General features: G+C 45.8%; 1 protein-coding gene across 1 annotated transcript; it reads left to right on the plus strand.

Annotated features, from left to right (window-relative positions):
- Nucleotides 1-2,028: 2,028 nt before the first annotated feature.
- INA (internexin neuronal intermediate filament protein alpha) lies at nucleotides 2,029-15,678 on the plus strand. Its single transcript, XM_042960377.1, has 3 exons — nucleotides 2,029-3,149; nucleotides 11,661-11,785; nucleotides 13,580-15,678. Exons 1-3 carry the CDS (start codon nucleotides 2,088-2,090, stop codon nucleotides 13,890-13,892), a joined length of 1,500 nt encoding a protein of 499 aa, XP_042816311.1. The 5' UTR covers nucleotides 2,029-2,087; the 3' UTR covers nucleotides 13,893-15,678.
- The last annotated feature ends 462 nt before the right edge of the window (nucleotides 15,679-16,140 follow it).

The raw sequence follows: 16,140 nt of genomic DNA on the forward strand, positions 1-16,140 counted from the left end.
TCACATACATCAACTCAATCTTTCACAACCTTGGGGAGGTAGGTGTTGTTATCCCTATAGGCTTGGTAAGTGGCAGAAGCCACAATTCAAATCCATCACCTCGGATTCTTTGAATTACAACCCAGTCTGCTACTTTGTTACTGGTCAAAACTCTTCAGTAGCCCACTTAGCCTTATGCTGGCAGCAGGGAAATTAATGAGACTTCAAGAGCCTCATTGCTCTAAGAAGGAGAATTAGGTAGTGAGGAAAGAATGTATGTTTGCTTGCTAGTGACCTTGTGCAGAGTGCTGCAGCTGAGCCCGAAAATGGGGGTAAAAGCTACCCTGAAGAGTGGCCAGAAAGGAAGTAACCTATGCAAAAGTCCTGGCACAATGGTTAACAGAGAGTAATCACTCAGTTGTGTTAGCTAGCATTCTTCCATCCTTCCCCTCATCAGGCATTTCTGAACCCAATGAACACAGAATTCAGTGCAGGTCTCAGTCTGCGATGAGGAACCAGGGAGACAGGCTGTGGCAGAGCCTGACCATTTTCCATGACATCAAGCATAAAGCCAAGAAATATGTTTCAAAGTCCCAATGGACTCCCCTTCTCCCTTCCTTTAGTGGTCTGTCTCAGGTAATATTTCCACCCACAAAGTTAAAACTTATCCTAGAACTACATTCTTGAGATTCCAAACCAAGAAAGGCCTGCAGTCTGGAATTCTGGAGTTTACTAAAAAGTTCTTCTTACTTCCTCTCCTAAGCCATAACCACATCCTGAGACATACAATAAGCTAGAAGGTGAGTGCATACTACAGATCCTACACGGACTCCTCCCAGCCTTCATCTCTCCAGGTCCCATTCCTTGACTACCCCTCCTCCCATCCCACACCCTGTGCGATAAAGGAGGCCAGCCATGTGGCCAGCACCCTTCCCCACTCCTGGAGTTTAATGTTTGCAGAGACCTCTTTTGTCCAAGGAGAGATCCACACAGGAAAGGTCGCGGCTAAACCAGATGAGGATTTACATAGCCTGAAATCTCTAGCACCTACAGGGCTGGATAAGTAAAGTAAATGAATTAAGAAGTTGGGTGTTATTCAATGGAGAGTGGTGGGGACTGTGCTGAATCCATCTCCATCCAGAGATCCGGAGTGGGGATGGGCATACAGGATTCCCCCTAAAAACAAACAAACAAACAAACAAACAAACAAACAAACCCAATTCCGGGTGTAGGCAAGGAGGACAGGGTCAAGGGAAGCGACAGAGCTGTGTGGTCTGCGGGTGGAAAACCCGTTCATTTATACAAATGTCAGGGGCATTTCAGTTTTGCCCATTCCAGCTCTTTGACCTCCACTTCTTTCCGCTTCTATCCGCTTCTCGGGCCCATGTTCTTTATCTATCCGCCCCCCAGCCTCCCCGCCCTTCTCCGGGGGGCGTCACAGGCATTCCGCCCAGCCACCTGCCCTGGGCGCTTCCGCGAGAGCTGCAGAGAAACGGCTGATGAGATGCTCTCTGACGTAGACCCACTCTACCCCTTGGGAACCCCGAGCTGGCTGAGGGAAGGGACAAAGCCTGAGGGAAGGGACGAAGTCCCCACTCTTAACTGGAAAAACAGTGCCTCACCCTCAGGAGCTCCTGGGTAGGGATGGGCTGGCGTCCGGGACACCTCCCAGAAAACCCTAACTCCGGGTGGGTTAAAGGGGGCAAGGAGAACAGGGTCAAGGGAAACGACAGAGCCGGGTGGTGTCCGGATGGGAAACCCCAGTCGTTTAGGCACCCCTCCGCTCAAGTCACTTCCAAACCACACAATTCTTGGGGAGGGGCGCTGCGGACAGGGAGCGGCTCCTACGCAAATCGCTTTGTCTCCGCGCCCTGGGTCCGCCTCGCGCGCAGCTGCAGTTGTCACTGCGCTTCCCCACCCCCGCTCCTGAAGGCCCCCCTTCTTTCTCTCCGGCAGACCCGGAGCAGGAGCTCCGCCCACAACGCACCGCCCCAGCCCCGGCGCCTTAAAACCCGGTGCACACCGCCCAGCCGCGCCCCGTCTGGCGCACCTCTTCTCTCCTCTGGACCTTCAGACGCAGCCGCTCTCCCGGCCCTGGTCCCAGCACCATGAGCTTCGGCTCGGAGCACTACCTGTGCGCCTCCTCCTACCGCAAGGTGTTTGGAGATGGCTCTCGCCTATCCTCGCGCCTCTCCAGCGCCGGTGGCGCGGGTAGCTTCCGCTCGCAGTCGCTGTCCCGCTGCAATGTCGCCTCCTCGGCCGCCTGCTCCTCGGCCTCGTCGCTCGGCCTGGGCCTAGCCTACCGCCGGGCCCCGGCATCCGACGGGCTGGACCTGAGTCAGGCGGCGGCGCGCACCAATGAGTACAAGATTATCCGCACCAACGAGAAGGAGCAGCTGCAGGGCCTCAACGACCGCTTCGCTGTGTTCATCGAGAAGGTGCACCAGCTGGAGACGCAGAACCGCGCGCTCGAGGCCGAACTGGCCGCGCTGCGACAGCGCCACGCCGAGCCGTCGCGCGTCGGCGAGCTCTTCCAGCGCGAGCTGCGCGACCTGCGCGCGCAGCTGGAGGAGGCGAGCTCGGCGCGCGCGCAGGCCCTGCTGGAGCGCGACGGGCTGGCCGAGGAGGTGCAGCGGCTGCGGGCGCGCTGCGAGGAAGAGAGCCGAGGGCGCGAAGGCGCGGAGCGCGCCCTGAAGGCGCAGCAGCGCGACGTGGACGGCGCCACGCTGGCCCGCCTGGACCTGGAGAAGAAGGTGGAGTCGCTGCTGGACGAGCTGGCCTTCGTGCGCCAGGTGCACGACGAGGAGGTGGCCGAGCTGCTGGCTACGCTGCAGGCGTCGTCGCAGGCCGCGGCCGAGGTGGACGTGGCTGTGGCCAAACCAGACCTGAGTTCGGCGCTGAGGGAGATTCGCGCCCAGTATGAGTCCCTGGCTGCCAAGAACCTCCAGTCAGCCGAGGAGTGGTACAAGTCCAAGTTTGCCAACCTGAACGAGCAGGCAGCGCGCAGCACCGAGGCCATCCGGGCAAGCCGTGAGGAGATTCACGAGTACCGGCGCCAGCTGCAGGCCCGCACCATCGAGATTGAAGGGCTGCGTGGGGCCAATGAGTCCCTGGAGAGGCAGATCCTGGAGCTGGAGGAGCGGCACAGTGCAGAGGTGGCTAGCTACCAGGTAAGAGCTGGAACGCTGCAAAGGGAGGGGGCGCCCTGTCCTCTCCCCCACCTACCTGCGCTTTCCCACACAACTGGAGCTCTAGGAACCGAGAGGAGGGGAGGGAAGGGAAGAGGAAGAGCTCCAACTGGAGGCAAACAAAGAGCCCTGGAGTCTATACCATTAATTCTAGAGTCCTGGCCACCCTCTGTCCCTGCCCGTCACGTCCCTGTCAGAGACCTTTTAGAAAAATCCCTTAAGTTTAAGTTTTTCAGAGTCCAAAAATCTAATTCATGCCTCCCTGTCCGCAAGTGGACATAAACACCCTGGCGATCTGAAGAACAGTCCCCCACCAAAAGTAGGAGTAAACCCAATGCAGGTGGGTTACAGCCTCTCATGGTTGACAGTGCTGTCTCAGCTGTCTGACTTGTTTGGTTGACTTTGAAAGGCTTTCTTTCTGTGCGCCCCGGGATTGATATTTATGGATTATGGTCTGCCCTAGAGAGAATGCTGGACTGAACTGGGAAGGGTTCTATCCCATTTTCTTGACTTTTGCCTTCAAAAGAGTCTAGAGATTGGGAGCCAAGGAGCTGGGTGATTGGGCTAGTCACAACTGCTCTGCTCTGCCCCCTGTTCCCCTTCCCCCCACCGCACACAGGCGCACACACACGCGCACACACACAGTTTCCTTGTGGACCTACGGATATTTGTGCTAAAGAAAGCTTTAAACCGCTTAGCAAATGGGAATGGTCAGGGGCGCTGTCCTCGGTGCTGATCTAGAGTTCTTTCCATCTCAGAAATGATGTCTCTCTCGTCTCATGTCCCAGTTATGACTCTCTAGGCAATTAAGTGCTTTGGGCTTTTTTTTTTTTCCTATCTGCAACACCATCACATCAGTCCTAGCTACCTGCAATCAAAGGTCACCTCGTGGACAGCATCAATTTTCACTGTCATGGATGGCTTAGCACTTAACAAAAAACGCTTAATGTGCTCAGCAGCAGTGAGGTCTCACTTGAAAATTCACATCTCCTTAATAATTTTCCAACCTAAATGCATGTGGTAAATCACAGAGATGGATGGTCCTATCTTTGTTATAGGCCGCTTATTTTTTCCATCTTTGCGTGTCCTCTAAGCTCCTGTGAAGGTATTGACTGGATCTTTCTTCCTTTTTGTCTCCAAACAAAGGCGACTGCATCTTCGGTTCTACTATATAGGACATTCTGGGCTTATAACCACAGAGGGTACAGAGGCAAGGGAAATAAAGGAATCTAAATAGTGTGATTCAATTTCAAGGTACAATAAAAGCTCCATTGGGTAGAATGGTAATAATTCAGAAATTTTCAATAATTCATTCTAGCAAAGATTGAAGCTTACATTTGATGAAATTAACAGGGTTTGGGAACATTAATAAAATAGAACCAAGAAAGGAGTGAAATCTTGAAAGTACTATGTTAGTCTACAGCTAAAGAATTATTATCGGTGTGCAAGTATATGTTGTTCATTATAAACTACCCCCGTTACTTAAGGAAGAAAGCTTGCTTGGACCATTTGTTTTGGTTCATTTGGAATTATAGCACAATTCAAGTAAATACTTCTGTTCTGCTTCAAAAGCTGTAACTTGAATGTTTCAGTATATGGCCTAGCCCCTGCATGGCCTGAATTAATTACATTTAGTTAATTGAGACTTCATGTGTTCTAGAAGCGTCAAAAGATGAGGTAGGTGGTCTTCTGAAGGGCTAGCCCAGTATTTCTACAAAAAGAATAACTTATCTACAACTGCAACTGTCATCTAAATTGGGCTTTGCCATGCCCTCTGTTTGTTTGGTATAGCCCTACATTCTAAGCGGTAGTGACAGTACTGTCTGACTTGTTTTGTTTGCTTTAAAAGGCTTTCAGTGTTAGACAATAGTAGGGTCATCCAGATACAGTCTACAGGAAAAAAGCAAACTAACAAAACAACAGAAACTGCGGCATCTGCAGCTCTGCAGTGCTGCCCCCATCAGCTTGAGCCATCAAAGCCTCAGTGGACCTGCTGGTGGAGTGGAAGAGGAGATGAGACAACGGAAAGCTATTTCCTACCCCTTGGGACTTCAGGCTGAAGTCCTGTGAGGGGCTCACATCCTCACCTGCTGATCCTGAAGGCCTGAAGTCACAGGGGTGTCCTCTGGCTGTTTTCTCAACAATTCTGGCAGTGCTAAGATGAAAAGCCTCCTTCTCCACAATGAGATTCAGCCATTGTTTTCTTGCCCTCTCACCCCTCCCTACTCCCCTTTCACTGCAGTAATGGGAGGCGGTTCTCTTTCTTCTGCTTCAAAGATGAGTGATAGACCCATTTTCCCTTGCAAGATTGCCACCCTCTTAAGAGGCAGAGGAAGGCCCCGTTAAAGTCACATTTTCCATGCCTGGAATGCTGACAGCCTATTCAAGGAGGGAAAGCTTATTACACTTTTGAAAGGGTAAAGAATGATTCAAGGTGACATGGTAAGTACACAATGACATATGAGAGTCCAAATCAGGTGACAGGAGAAATTATGAAGAGCTAGGACCGTTGTCTTCAAAATCCAAATGTAGCCACCCTCCAGCTGAACCCTTTTCCATCTCTGACCCAGGGCGAAGCTGGTTCCTGCACAGCTGCTTCATCACCATTAGAGGCCCTGTTCTGCCAAAGACATCTAAGGATATTTTTTCAGGATACCAGTGGCCTTGGCCCTGTATTATGGTCTTGGAAAGCCAAAGCTTTCCTTGAAAGACCTTGCTGAACAATCAAGCTCACCATTAGTTAATGCTCCCCAGGGAGATGAGCCAAGTCTGCCCTCTTCTCTCCAGTATGAGATTGGAATATAACCTAATGAAATAGCAAGAAGGGGCTGGCCCCTTAGAGATTGGGGTAACAGTGGCTGATAGATAAGTCTATGGCTCAATAGATTTATCTCTGAAATTAGAATTCAAAAGAAACTACATTTGGTCCTTTTTTTTTTTTAGTTCTTCCATGTGTTTTTGGTTTGGTTTGGTTTTTGCCCCTCTCTGCCTTACTGTATTGTTGTCACCAGGGCCACCTTGATTGCTCCCTCACAGAAATAAATTTAAACTAGTAGTTCCTAAACCCATTGATCCACCAAGGTCACTTGGGGGCTTAACAAAAAGATTCTGAGGCCTACCCCTACTCCCAACTGGATTCAGTTGTTCACAGGTGGGGTCCAGGAAAATATGCAATTTCAGTAAAAGCACTGCATTCTATTGTTCCTCAGACTGATTTGGAGGTGTGCTGACCTAAACCGCATTTCACAATATACACCAGCTCATAATATGCAAGATTTTAAAGTATGGTGGGGTGGGGGGTGGGGGAAGAAAGCAAAGACAGGAAGGAGAATAAGGCATATGGGTGGTCCACATATAAAAATCCCCTCTCCCCACCCAGTAATTCTTAATGGACTCTTTCATTCAAACTGTGCTATGGTCACTACTGCTCACCTTGCTGAGGGCTGCTAAAAGTGATGAAACCCATAGCACTGTTTGTGGTTCCTTTTCTCCCGTGCAGATGCTTGTGTGGCCATTTCTTTCTCTTACTCCTGATCTGCATCCTTCCAGGCCTTGGGAAGATGCTCAGCACTTGTCTTAGCTATTACTCCAGGAGAGACCCCAGCTGGAACTGGGAGTGCCTCTCTGCCATTCCCTCAGGCTAAGCCAGCAGCAGCTGCGTGGTTGGGGGAGGGGGCAGACTGCAGCGCTCTGCTCAGATTTCCAGCTGGAGGCCATCTTTGGCAGGGCTTTTGAAGGGCAATGCAAGACAGCCTGGTGTGGGGGAAGAGAGCACAAACAAAGGGACTAGACATTGAAGAGCAATGGTCAGCAGTCAGCCCAATTCCTTCTGAAAGGAGCCAAGTTGTGCTTTTTGTCTACTCTGATCCATAAAATAAATGTATGAAATGTATAACATAAAAATTCAAGGAAATCTCCTCTATCTAGAACTCAACTCCCAACAACCTCTTATTCAGCAAACACAGCTCTGAAGCAAACAAACAAAAACAGGACCACATTGGGGCACCTGCGTGGCTCAGTCAGTTGAGCATCTGACTCTTGGGGTTTTGGCTCGGGTCATGATCTCACGGTTCGAGGGTTTGAGGCCTGCGTTGGGCTCCGCGCTGACAATGTGGAGCCTGCTTGGGATTCTCTCTCTTTCCCTCTCTCTCTGCCCCCTCCCCCTCTCTTTCCCACTCTCTCAAAATAAATAAATATACTTAGAAAAAGGAAAAGGAAAAGAAAAAGGACCTTACTAACCCCCTGATGAGACAAAACATCTAACCTCAAATCACATATTGGTAAGCTGATCCCCTCTGGTGCCCCTCACTTACTCATTCTTACTTTACATGATTCTAAAGCACTTTGTCATTTGAATTTCAAGCCTGCTGCAAGATAGAGAAGAGGGACCAATGGAGTCAGTCATCATCAAGGACAAGTAGCATTAGTTTCACTTTCAGAACAAAGAAAACCAATAAGTAACAAGCACTAATGCAAACACTGGTCTTTGGGGCCATTTAGGATAAAAATAACCTGATATACCTCAGCTGACCTAGAAGATAAAAGACATCATAGAACTATAGAAAAATAATTGATCATTATCACAACCCATGGTTGCTAAGAAAGGTTGCATTATGTTTATGTCCTAATTAAGAATGGTACAAGTGGGGTGCTTGGCTGGCTTGGTTGGTAGAGAGTGGAGCTCTTTTTATTTATTTATTTATTTATTCATTCATTCATTCATTCATTCATTTATTTATTTTTGGGAGAGTGCAAGAGGGGGACAGAAGATCCCAAGCGGGTCCGTGCTGAAAGGCAAACTGGCAAGATCATCACCTGAGCTCAACTGACTGAGCCACCCAGGTACCCCAGAGTGTGCAGCTCTTGATCTTGGGGTTGTGAGTTTGAGCCCTGCATTGGAGGTAGAGATTACTTTAAAAAATAAAATCTTTAGGGGTTCCCCGGGTGGCTTAGTCGGTTGAGTATCTGACTTCGGCTCAGGTCATGATCTCGCGGTTCGTGGGTTCCAGCCTCAAGTTGGGCTCTGTGCTGACAGCTGAGAGCCTGCACCTGCTTCAGATTCTGTGTCTCCCTTTCTTTCTTCCCCTCCCCCACTCATGCTCTGTCTCTCCCTGTCTCTCAAAAATGAATAAACGTTAAAAAAGAAATTTAAAAAATAAATAAAATAAAAACTTTTAAAAAATGGTAGAAGCCACTTTAGAAAGGTCTTTGTTCAAAAAAAATTTTTTTTTAATCTGGTGCTTTAAGGAATATGCCTTCAACTATCTAATATTAAAGTTTTATTATATATTGCTTTCCTTAGTGATCCAAGGGGTTGTAGGGAGGACACATGATTAATCTGTCCATTTGATTAAAAAGGGTATAGAGTCACATGGTATGATATTAACAGTAATAAAAATCATTAGCAATTACTGAGCATTTCTATGTGACAAGTGCTGTTCTAGTGCCTGTTATCTAATTTAACAGATAATAGACTCATATAGTAATGTGAGGTCCCTTAAGCTGGAATCCTAACTTGAGGATCTCAGTATATCTCAGGAAAGAATAAACATTATAATTTTCCATATGTAGAAATGAAAGTTTTGAAGAAACTAAAATATAGAAAACTGACTGAGGTATGTTGGGTATTTGTGGCAGGGCAAGAAATACAACCCAAATAGCCTGATGAAATCCTCCACTTTTCCTCAAATTTCATTTCTCCTGCTACTTCGCGTGATGAAAAGCCTCCTCCCCTTTCCCCTTTTCCCCTTTACCATGGTAGTGTTGCCTCTCTTACCCCCAATGTTTCACTAGCAGACTTGTTTGTAGATTAGTTTAAACTCTGGTAACAGCCATCAAGTAAAATTTTTGGTAAAAACCATTTTAAGCCCTTATGATATCTTAACACACTTTGGAATATTCCCATCGCTGTCCGTGTAATAGGTATTTTCCCTACTGCTTGTCATTCCCTGCTCTGTACCCCTCAGTTAATTGAGTCTCTCTTTCGCGGTATTCCTGTCAATATTTATAGAACAGGTAGGTGGTATGAGTTTTCATTCTTTCTGCAGTCTCCTGATTTGGAAGTCTGCACCCCCTGATGTTATCAGCACTGCCTTCACCACCACTTTATCCTTCCCACACGGGAAGTTATGAGGGCCCCTCACCACTTACTTCTTGAGACTTCTGATGTTTATTTGCATCACTCATTCACAAAAGTTACTCTAAATTGCTGTGTTCTTTACGTTGACAAAGCTGCAACTGAATTATATGGGTTATTAGCTCACATCTTTTCAGGTCATAGGAAAAGTGCTTGTGTAGCACCGTTCATTCATTTAACAGTTATTCATTGAGCGTCTCAGTGTGCATTGTGCTAGGATCTGGGCTGCCGGGGGTGAACTAAACAGAAACAGCCCCTGTTTCCATGTAAATTACATTTGATTTGAGTGATCTGCCTTCTAGGGGACATTTAGCAATGTCTAGAGACATTGTTGGTTATCCCCACTGGGAGGGAGGGGGTGTGCTACTCGTGGAGGTCAGGGATGCTGCCAAACACCCTACAATGCACAGGACAACCTCCCACAGCAAAGAATTATCCAGCCCAAAGTGTCAATAGTTCCCAGGTTGAAAAACCATGAGATAAAGGAAGGTGACAGAAAATAAATGAACAAGAAAATTTCAGATAATGATAAGAGCCAAGAGCAGAGTGGCCACTTTCAAGTATGTGCTTTCTTGTAATTTGTCCTCTCACTGGAGTTGCCTTTTTCTCATTTGCACAAAGCCCCTGCCCAGGCTAGCCTGGCCTGGCTACTGGCCTGGCTTGAGGTAAAATACCGTGCTAGATCAGTGTGGAAAGGGTACCTCCATTAGACACAAAGGAAGACCTATCTGAGCAGAGGGCGTTTGAACTGAAGCTTCGATGACACAGAGTTGGCCACGGAAGACCCACTACAGAGCATTCCAAATAGAGGAAATAGCTAGCCTACAGGGCCTGGGACAGCAATGAACTTAGTAAGTTCATTGGTAAGTTTAAGGAGCAAAAAAGGCCAAGGTAGCTGAAACTCTTTGAGCAAGGGGAATAGTATAGACCATGCCGAGGAGTTTGGACTTTATTCTAAAGCTCTTAGAAGGTTTCAAGAAAGTAAGCAACAAAATCTGCTGTGTTTTGAAAAGATCCTCTGGGGGCACCTGGGTGGCTCAGTCGGTTAAGCATCCAACTTTGTTTGGCTCATGTCATGATCTCATGGTTTGTGAGTTCAAGCCCCATGTCGGGTTCTGCACTGACAGTGTGGAGTCTGCTTGGGATTTTCTCTGTCCCCCCTCTCTCTGCCCCTCCCCCACTCGCTCTTGCTCACTCTTCAAAATAAACAAAGGAAAAAACTTAAATAAAAATAAATAAATTGTTGGGGCGCCTGGGTGGCTCAGTCGGGTTAAGTATCTGACTTTGGCTCAGGTCATGATCTCCCGTCGTGAGTTTGAGCCCTGAGTCGAGCTCTGTGCTGACAGCTCAGAGCCTGGAGATTGCTTCAGATTCTGGGTCTCCCTCTCTCAATCCCCTCCCCCACTTGTGCTCTGTCTGTCTCTCTCAAAAGTGAATAAATGTTAAAAAAAATTTTTTTGGAATAAATAAATCATTAAAAAAAAATCCTCTGGCTGCTCAAGAATCAAAACTTTAAAGCTAGTTTTCTTCCGTGCCTGGGTTTGCACCTGAAAGAATTTGGAGCAAAGCTATTACATGAACCTAGTTAGTTTTGTTTTAAATATATAATTTAAATCTGTCATTTGTATTAAAACAATTCTATGGAGTCTTTCTGCTTCCTCCTTATGTATTGTGTAAAATGCTTTCAGTAAGATGATTGAGTAGCAGACTTTCAGGAAACCATCAAAATGAATGGAGGCAGAGAAGACTTGCCATCCTCTGTGCTTTTCACAGTTGGAATTTTCTGAGTCTAAGCTTCTAACCTGAGGCTTTGGGTTTTGGAAAAGACATGCAACGATGGAGTTATTCAGCAGCAATACAACAAACAAAGGAGGGATGATAAGTAAGTTAGAGAGAGGGGGGCGCCTGGGTGGCTCAGTTGGTTAAGTGTTCGACTTCAGCTAGGGTCATGATCTCATGGCTTGTGAGTTTGAGCCCTGCATCAGGCTCTCCGCTGTCAGCACAGAGCCAGCTTCGGATCCTCTGTCCCCCTCTCTCTTTGCCCTTCCCCCACTAGCATTCTTTCTCTCTCTCAAAAATAAATAAACATTTAAAAAAGAGAAAATATTTCTCCGATGTTCAATCAAGAACCATATGCCCTGCAGTAGAAGTGCCCAACCCTGACCATGCACCCAAATCATCCAACCTTTATGAAAAAATGCAGTTCCTGGAACCCCACCCCAGAACAAATGAGTCAGAATCTGGGCCGGGGGACAGGCCTAGATTTTTAATGTGGAGTCAGGATTGAGAATCCTTGCTTTGTGTAAATCTTACTGAATTTCAGCTGGCTCAAATATGTTGGATATATCACTTTTCAGGATAGCATCGGGCAGCTGGAGAATGATCTGAGGAACACCAAGAGTGAGATGGCTCGCCACCTTCGGGAATACCAGGACTTGCTCAATGTCAAAATGGCTCTTGATATTGAGATTGCCGCTTACAGGTATTTCAGAGGGGATGCTCACCCAACCAGGCCCAGTCATCTGGGGCAACACTACCCCAATAAGTGGATAAAGTGGTTTCAGTCTCTCTGATTTCTGATGGGTGAGGGGGGATGAGGAAAGAAAGACATCACTGGCCCTGTGCAGGTGAGCTGACCCCTCTGTCCTTCAACTTGTTTATATCTCAGCTCCACGTTACTAGTCCTGGAGTAGTCTACCTACCTCTGCTAGGATTTAAGGAAATAACGTGAGTATCCAGAGGTTGACATAAAATCCACCAGACTGTGGGACACCTGGGTGGCTCAGTCGGTTAAGCGTCCAACTTCGGCTCAGGTCATGATCTTGTGGTTTATGAGTTCAAGTCCCACGTTGGGATCCTTGCTGACAGCTCGGAGTCTGGAGCCTACTTAGGATTCTGTGTCTCCCTCTCTCTCTGCCCCTCCCCCGCTTGTGCTCTGTCTCTGTCTCTGTCTCTCTCTTTCTCTCAAAAATAAAAAAAACATTAAAAAAAGATTAAAAGAAAAAATCCACCAGACTCTAACTTTTAAAAATAGGGTTTATACAATATAGAACATCCTAATATGTGAGGTATCCCCCTGGATTTCTACTCAAACAATGTTTTAGTGAACCTTTTAAAAAAGGTAGTAACAGCAGCTACTATTTTTGGAATGACTACTATGTGCCAGGCACTATATTAGATACTATATTTAAATTATCTAGTCATATTATTTCTATTTTGCAGATGAGGAAACTTGAACCACAGACTGACGGTGTAACTTATTCTAAGTCATAGTGCTGGTAAATGAAAGAGTTCAGCTTCAACCCAAATCTGAGAGGTTTTTTTTTTGTTTGTTTTACACTATGTATACTACTCCAAAACAAAACTCCAAGAGTATTTGATAGTGTCTTGAGTTTGTTTTGTTTTTTTTTAAGTTTATTTATTTATTTTGAGAGAGACAGAGTGCAAGTGTGGGAGGGGCAGAGAGAGAGAGAGAGGGAGAGAGAGAGAAAGAATCCCAAGCAGGCTCTGCATGGTCAGCGTGGAGCCCCACGTGGGGCTTGAACCCATGAAGCCGTGAGATCATGACCGGAGCCAAAACCAAGAGTCAGATGCTTAACTGACTGAGCCACCCAGGTGCTCTTGAGTTTCTGATTTTAAAGAAAAGGTCATAAAAATTATTAGAGTTATGAGAAACAAAGTATTGGGGCCACACTTATGAGGCTGGTTAGGCGAGGCTGAGAAAAAGTCTGGTATCTGAAACAGTTTCATTTACTGGTTTTTGTGTTGTTGGTTCCATTCCCTTTGTACGTTGAAAAAAGTACAAATCTCAAGTTCAGGCTGAATTAGGCGGTTCTTTCCTCCTTTGTGGACTTCTCACCTCCTTATCCCTATTGCATTTAAGGTTTTAAATAGTAACATTACTTCTCCCCAGAGCTTTGTAGACTCTTAAATGCCAAAAGTGGGTGTGATGAGGCCAAGGAGAATTGTACAAAAATTCCTTTTTGAACATATTTGTGAATAGGATAGGTTTCCCTTTGACAGTGCCTTAAACACAGCTGGTGCTGAAGATGTGAGAGTGTGCATGTGTGCGTGTACCTGGATAACTCCAAGTTAAACTTGGATAAACTCCAAGTCTTTGAGCCTTGGCATTCAATATTTATTGGTCTCAATCTCATGAAGAAACTGAAGAGTCTTATGGAATCTTTCTAAAATGAATAGCAGCTGGAGGGTTAAGTTCTTTTCAAAAAAAGTTGCAAGTTGACTTCCTAAGAATGTTTCTCTGTTGGATTTACAGGAAACTGCTGGAAGGCGAAGAGACACGTTTTAGCACCAGTGGATTAAGCATTTCAGGGCTGAATCCACCTCCCAATCCGGGTTATCTGCTCCCACCTAGAATCCTCAGTTCTACAACCTCCAAAGTCTCATCCACTGGGCTGTCTCTTAAGAAAGAGGAGGAGGAGGAGGAAGAGGTTTCTAAGGTGGCCTCTAAGAAAACCTCCCAGATAGGAGAAAGTTTTGAAGAAATACTGGAGGAGACGGTCATATCTACTAAGAAAACCGAGAAATCGAATATAGAAGAAAGTACCACTTCAAGCCAAAAAATTTAATTCTGTTGCTTTAATAAGGTTAATGCTTAAGAGGGGATAATATGCATTTGACTTGTTAAAGAGCCTATTCCTGAACCAAAACACCTGTCACCACTATAAAATGTCTTCAAGGCTTCAGTCTCCTATTTAGCATTGAATCCTTACTTTCTCTAATAAGAAAAGCACCCCTTAGGTTGGAGCAAGCTGCAGTCCTAGCACAACCACAGAGGAGTTATCTAAGAATTCCGCTTTCTCACCTAAAGCTCAGGCTTCACAGCATTAGATGATTCAGGTACAGAGGAAGTACAAATCAAGGTGCTAAATCTGTGATCATCGTCATTTGCTGTGAATTGAAATTAAAACCTGTATTTGCTCGCTATACCCAGACATTATCCCGCTATATAGTCTCACTCTAGGTACATAAAACATAAGATCACTGCCAAAGGTAAACCAATGGTCCACATCCAACACCATTCTGACAAAACTGCTTCACAAGTGATAGGTGTTTGTTTAACGGACACTTCCTCCCACCTCTCATAATTCCTTGTATCCTTTCTTCCATTCAGGAAAAAAAAAAAGAGGCTAGTGTAGTATTCTTCCCCCTTAAACACATGTAGGTTCTTCTCAAAAGAACTTACCCCCTTTAGCTCTCTCTGTTCAATGGGTAAAATTAGATGCATGTTGACCATTTCTGTGATTCGTGGAATGACTTCTCCCTACCCATTTCATGTCCTTCCAATTCTGTAAGGAAAAAAGAAAAAAGAAAAAAAAAAAGCAGTGATAAGTTTTAAGGGTCACCCCAACAAATACAATAATGAAAGGAGTCCCTAGATTTTAGGCTTTCAGCTTATTCAAATCCATTTAATTAGGGGGAAAAAAAAGTACTTTATTCTGAATGTAGCTGTTCACTTTAACTTTAGAAACACACTAATAGTGTCCCAAGCTGTGATTAAGCTGACCTTAGATTTAGTAGTATAGGCTAGAAGAGGTGAGTATTTGTGTGGATGGGAAAAGCCAAGGTCTCATTGCTCTGTGTCAGTTCGTTTGTGGTGATCTAGAATTAGCTCTTTCGTACCCTGACCCTTAGAACCCACTTATCCCCTTTTCCACAGTCTAGGTCCTAACAAGGCCTTGCTTTTACTCTCCTATGCCTTTTAAGAGTGCTAAGTGTAATTATATTATCCCCAGAAACAATGCTACTGCCCAAAAGTAAAAGAAGTCACCTCTGGTCAATCAACACCACCGGCAAACATGAAAAAGAAATCTTTCTCTTGTCTTAATAAAAGAGTCCTGCCCAACAGTTTTCCCATTGCTGCATGGTTGGTGGGGTCTCCCTTCCCTACTGGAGAGGCAGCGACGCCCAGACTAGAGAAGGGGTACATATGCTCCTACTCACGTGCTAGGAAGTACATTCTGGAGAGTCAGCTTTTCATCTGCCCAACTGTGCAGCAGCCGCATTGCCCAGTCTTCCACGTACATGTGCCAAGTTTGACGTCAGGTTAATTCTCTGTCTGCATTCACTTCCACCAGACCTAAAGAGTTGCCAGGTCTCTGTCACACATCTCCATTCACAACAGGGCGTGATGCTTTTACTAAACTTTCTTATCCTAGGACCTGCTGCAATGGTTCAAGGAACTGGAAAGATGCTTTCTCTTCTTCCTTTCCCTCACTCCATCCCTGTCTTTGCTCCTCAGACTTCCTGTAAAACATTAGTAAGATAAGAATTAAAAGTCACACGAATCCCACCAACATAACTTGTGTTCTGTGGTTTTTGCTATTTCAGTTGAGAGAAGCACTGTTTTGGTTCAATGAGACAACTGTACCCCCAAATAATTTGGAAATTATTTATGCTTTGTTCCTCGCATCTACATTTAGGGTTGTTTTTCCCCCTGCCCAAGCCTTGGGGCTATATAGTCTGCATGTGTTTCACACTGGCTGAAACACGTAATGTGCTAAATGGACAGTTTATGGCAGGGAGTGGAGGAATTAAATCAAATGATGCAAGACAATAGACTCTGTGCCTGGATATGCACAGAACGCATATGATAAAAGGTAGCTCAAAACAATAAGAATCTTTTCCTTTTTTGAAAATGAGGTTATACTTCTGCAGATATGTTTAGGTAGAACATAGGCAGCAGTAGAAGTTTCCTCCACTGTAATGATTGCTAACCTTTGATGGATTGCAGACTCCTTGGAGGAAGCTATGGACCCTTTTTCCAGAAAAATACACAAAACTTTATCCATATCAAGGGGCTTGGGGTTCCTCGTT

The sequence above is a fragment of the Panthera tigris genome, chromosome D2 (assembly GCF_018350195.1).
Source record: "Panthera tigris isolate Pti1 chromosome D2, P.tigris_Pti1_mat1.1, whole genome shotgun sequence".
In the NCBI taxonomy this organism is placed as follows: domain Eukaryota; kingdom Metazoa; phylum Chordata; class Mammalia; order Carnivora; family Felidae; genus Panthera; species Panthera tigris.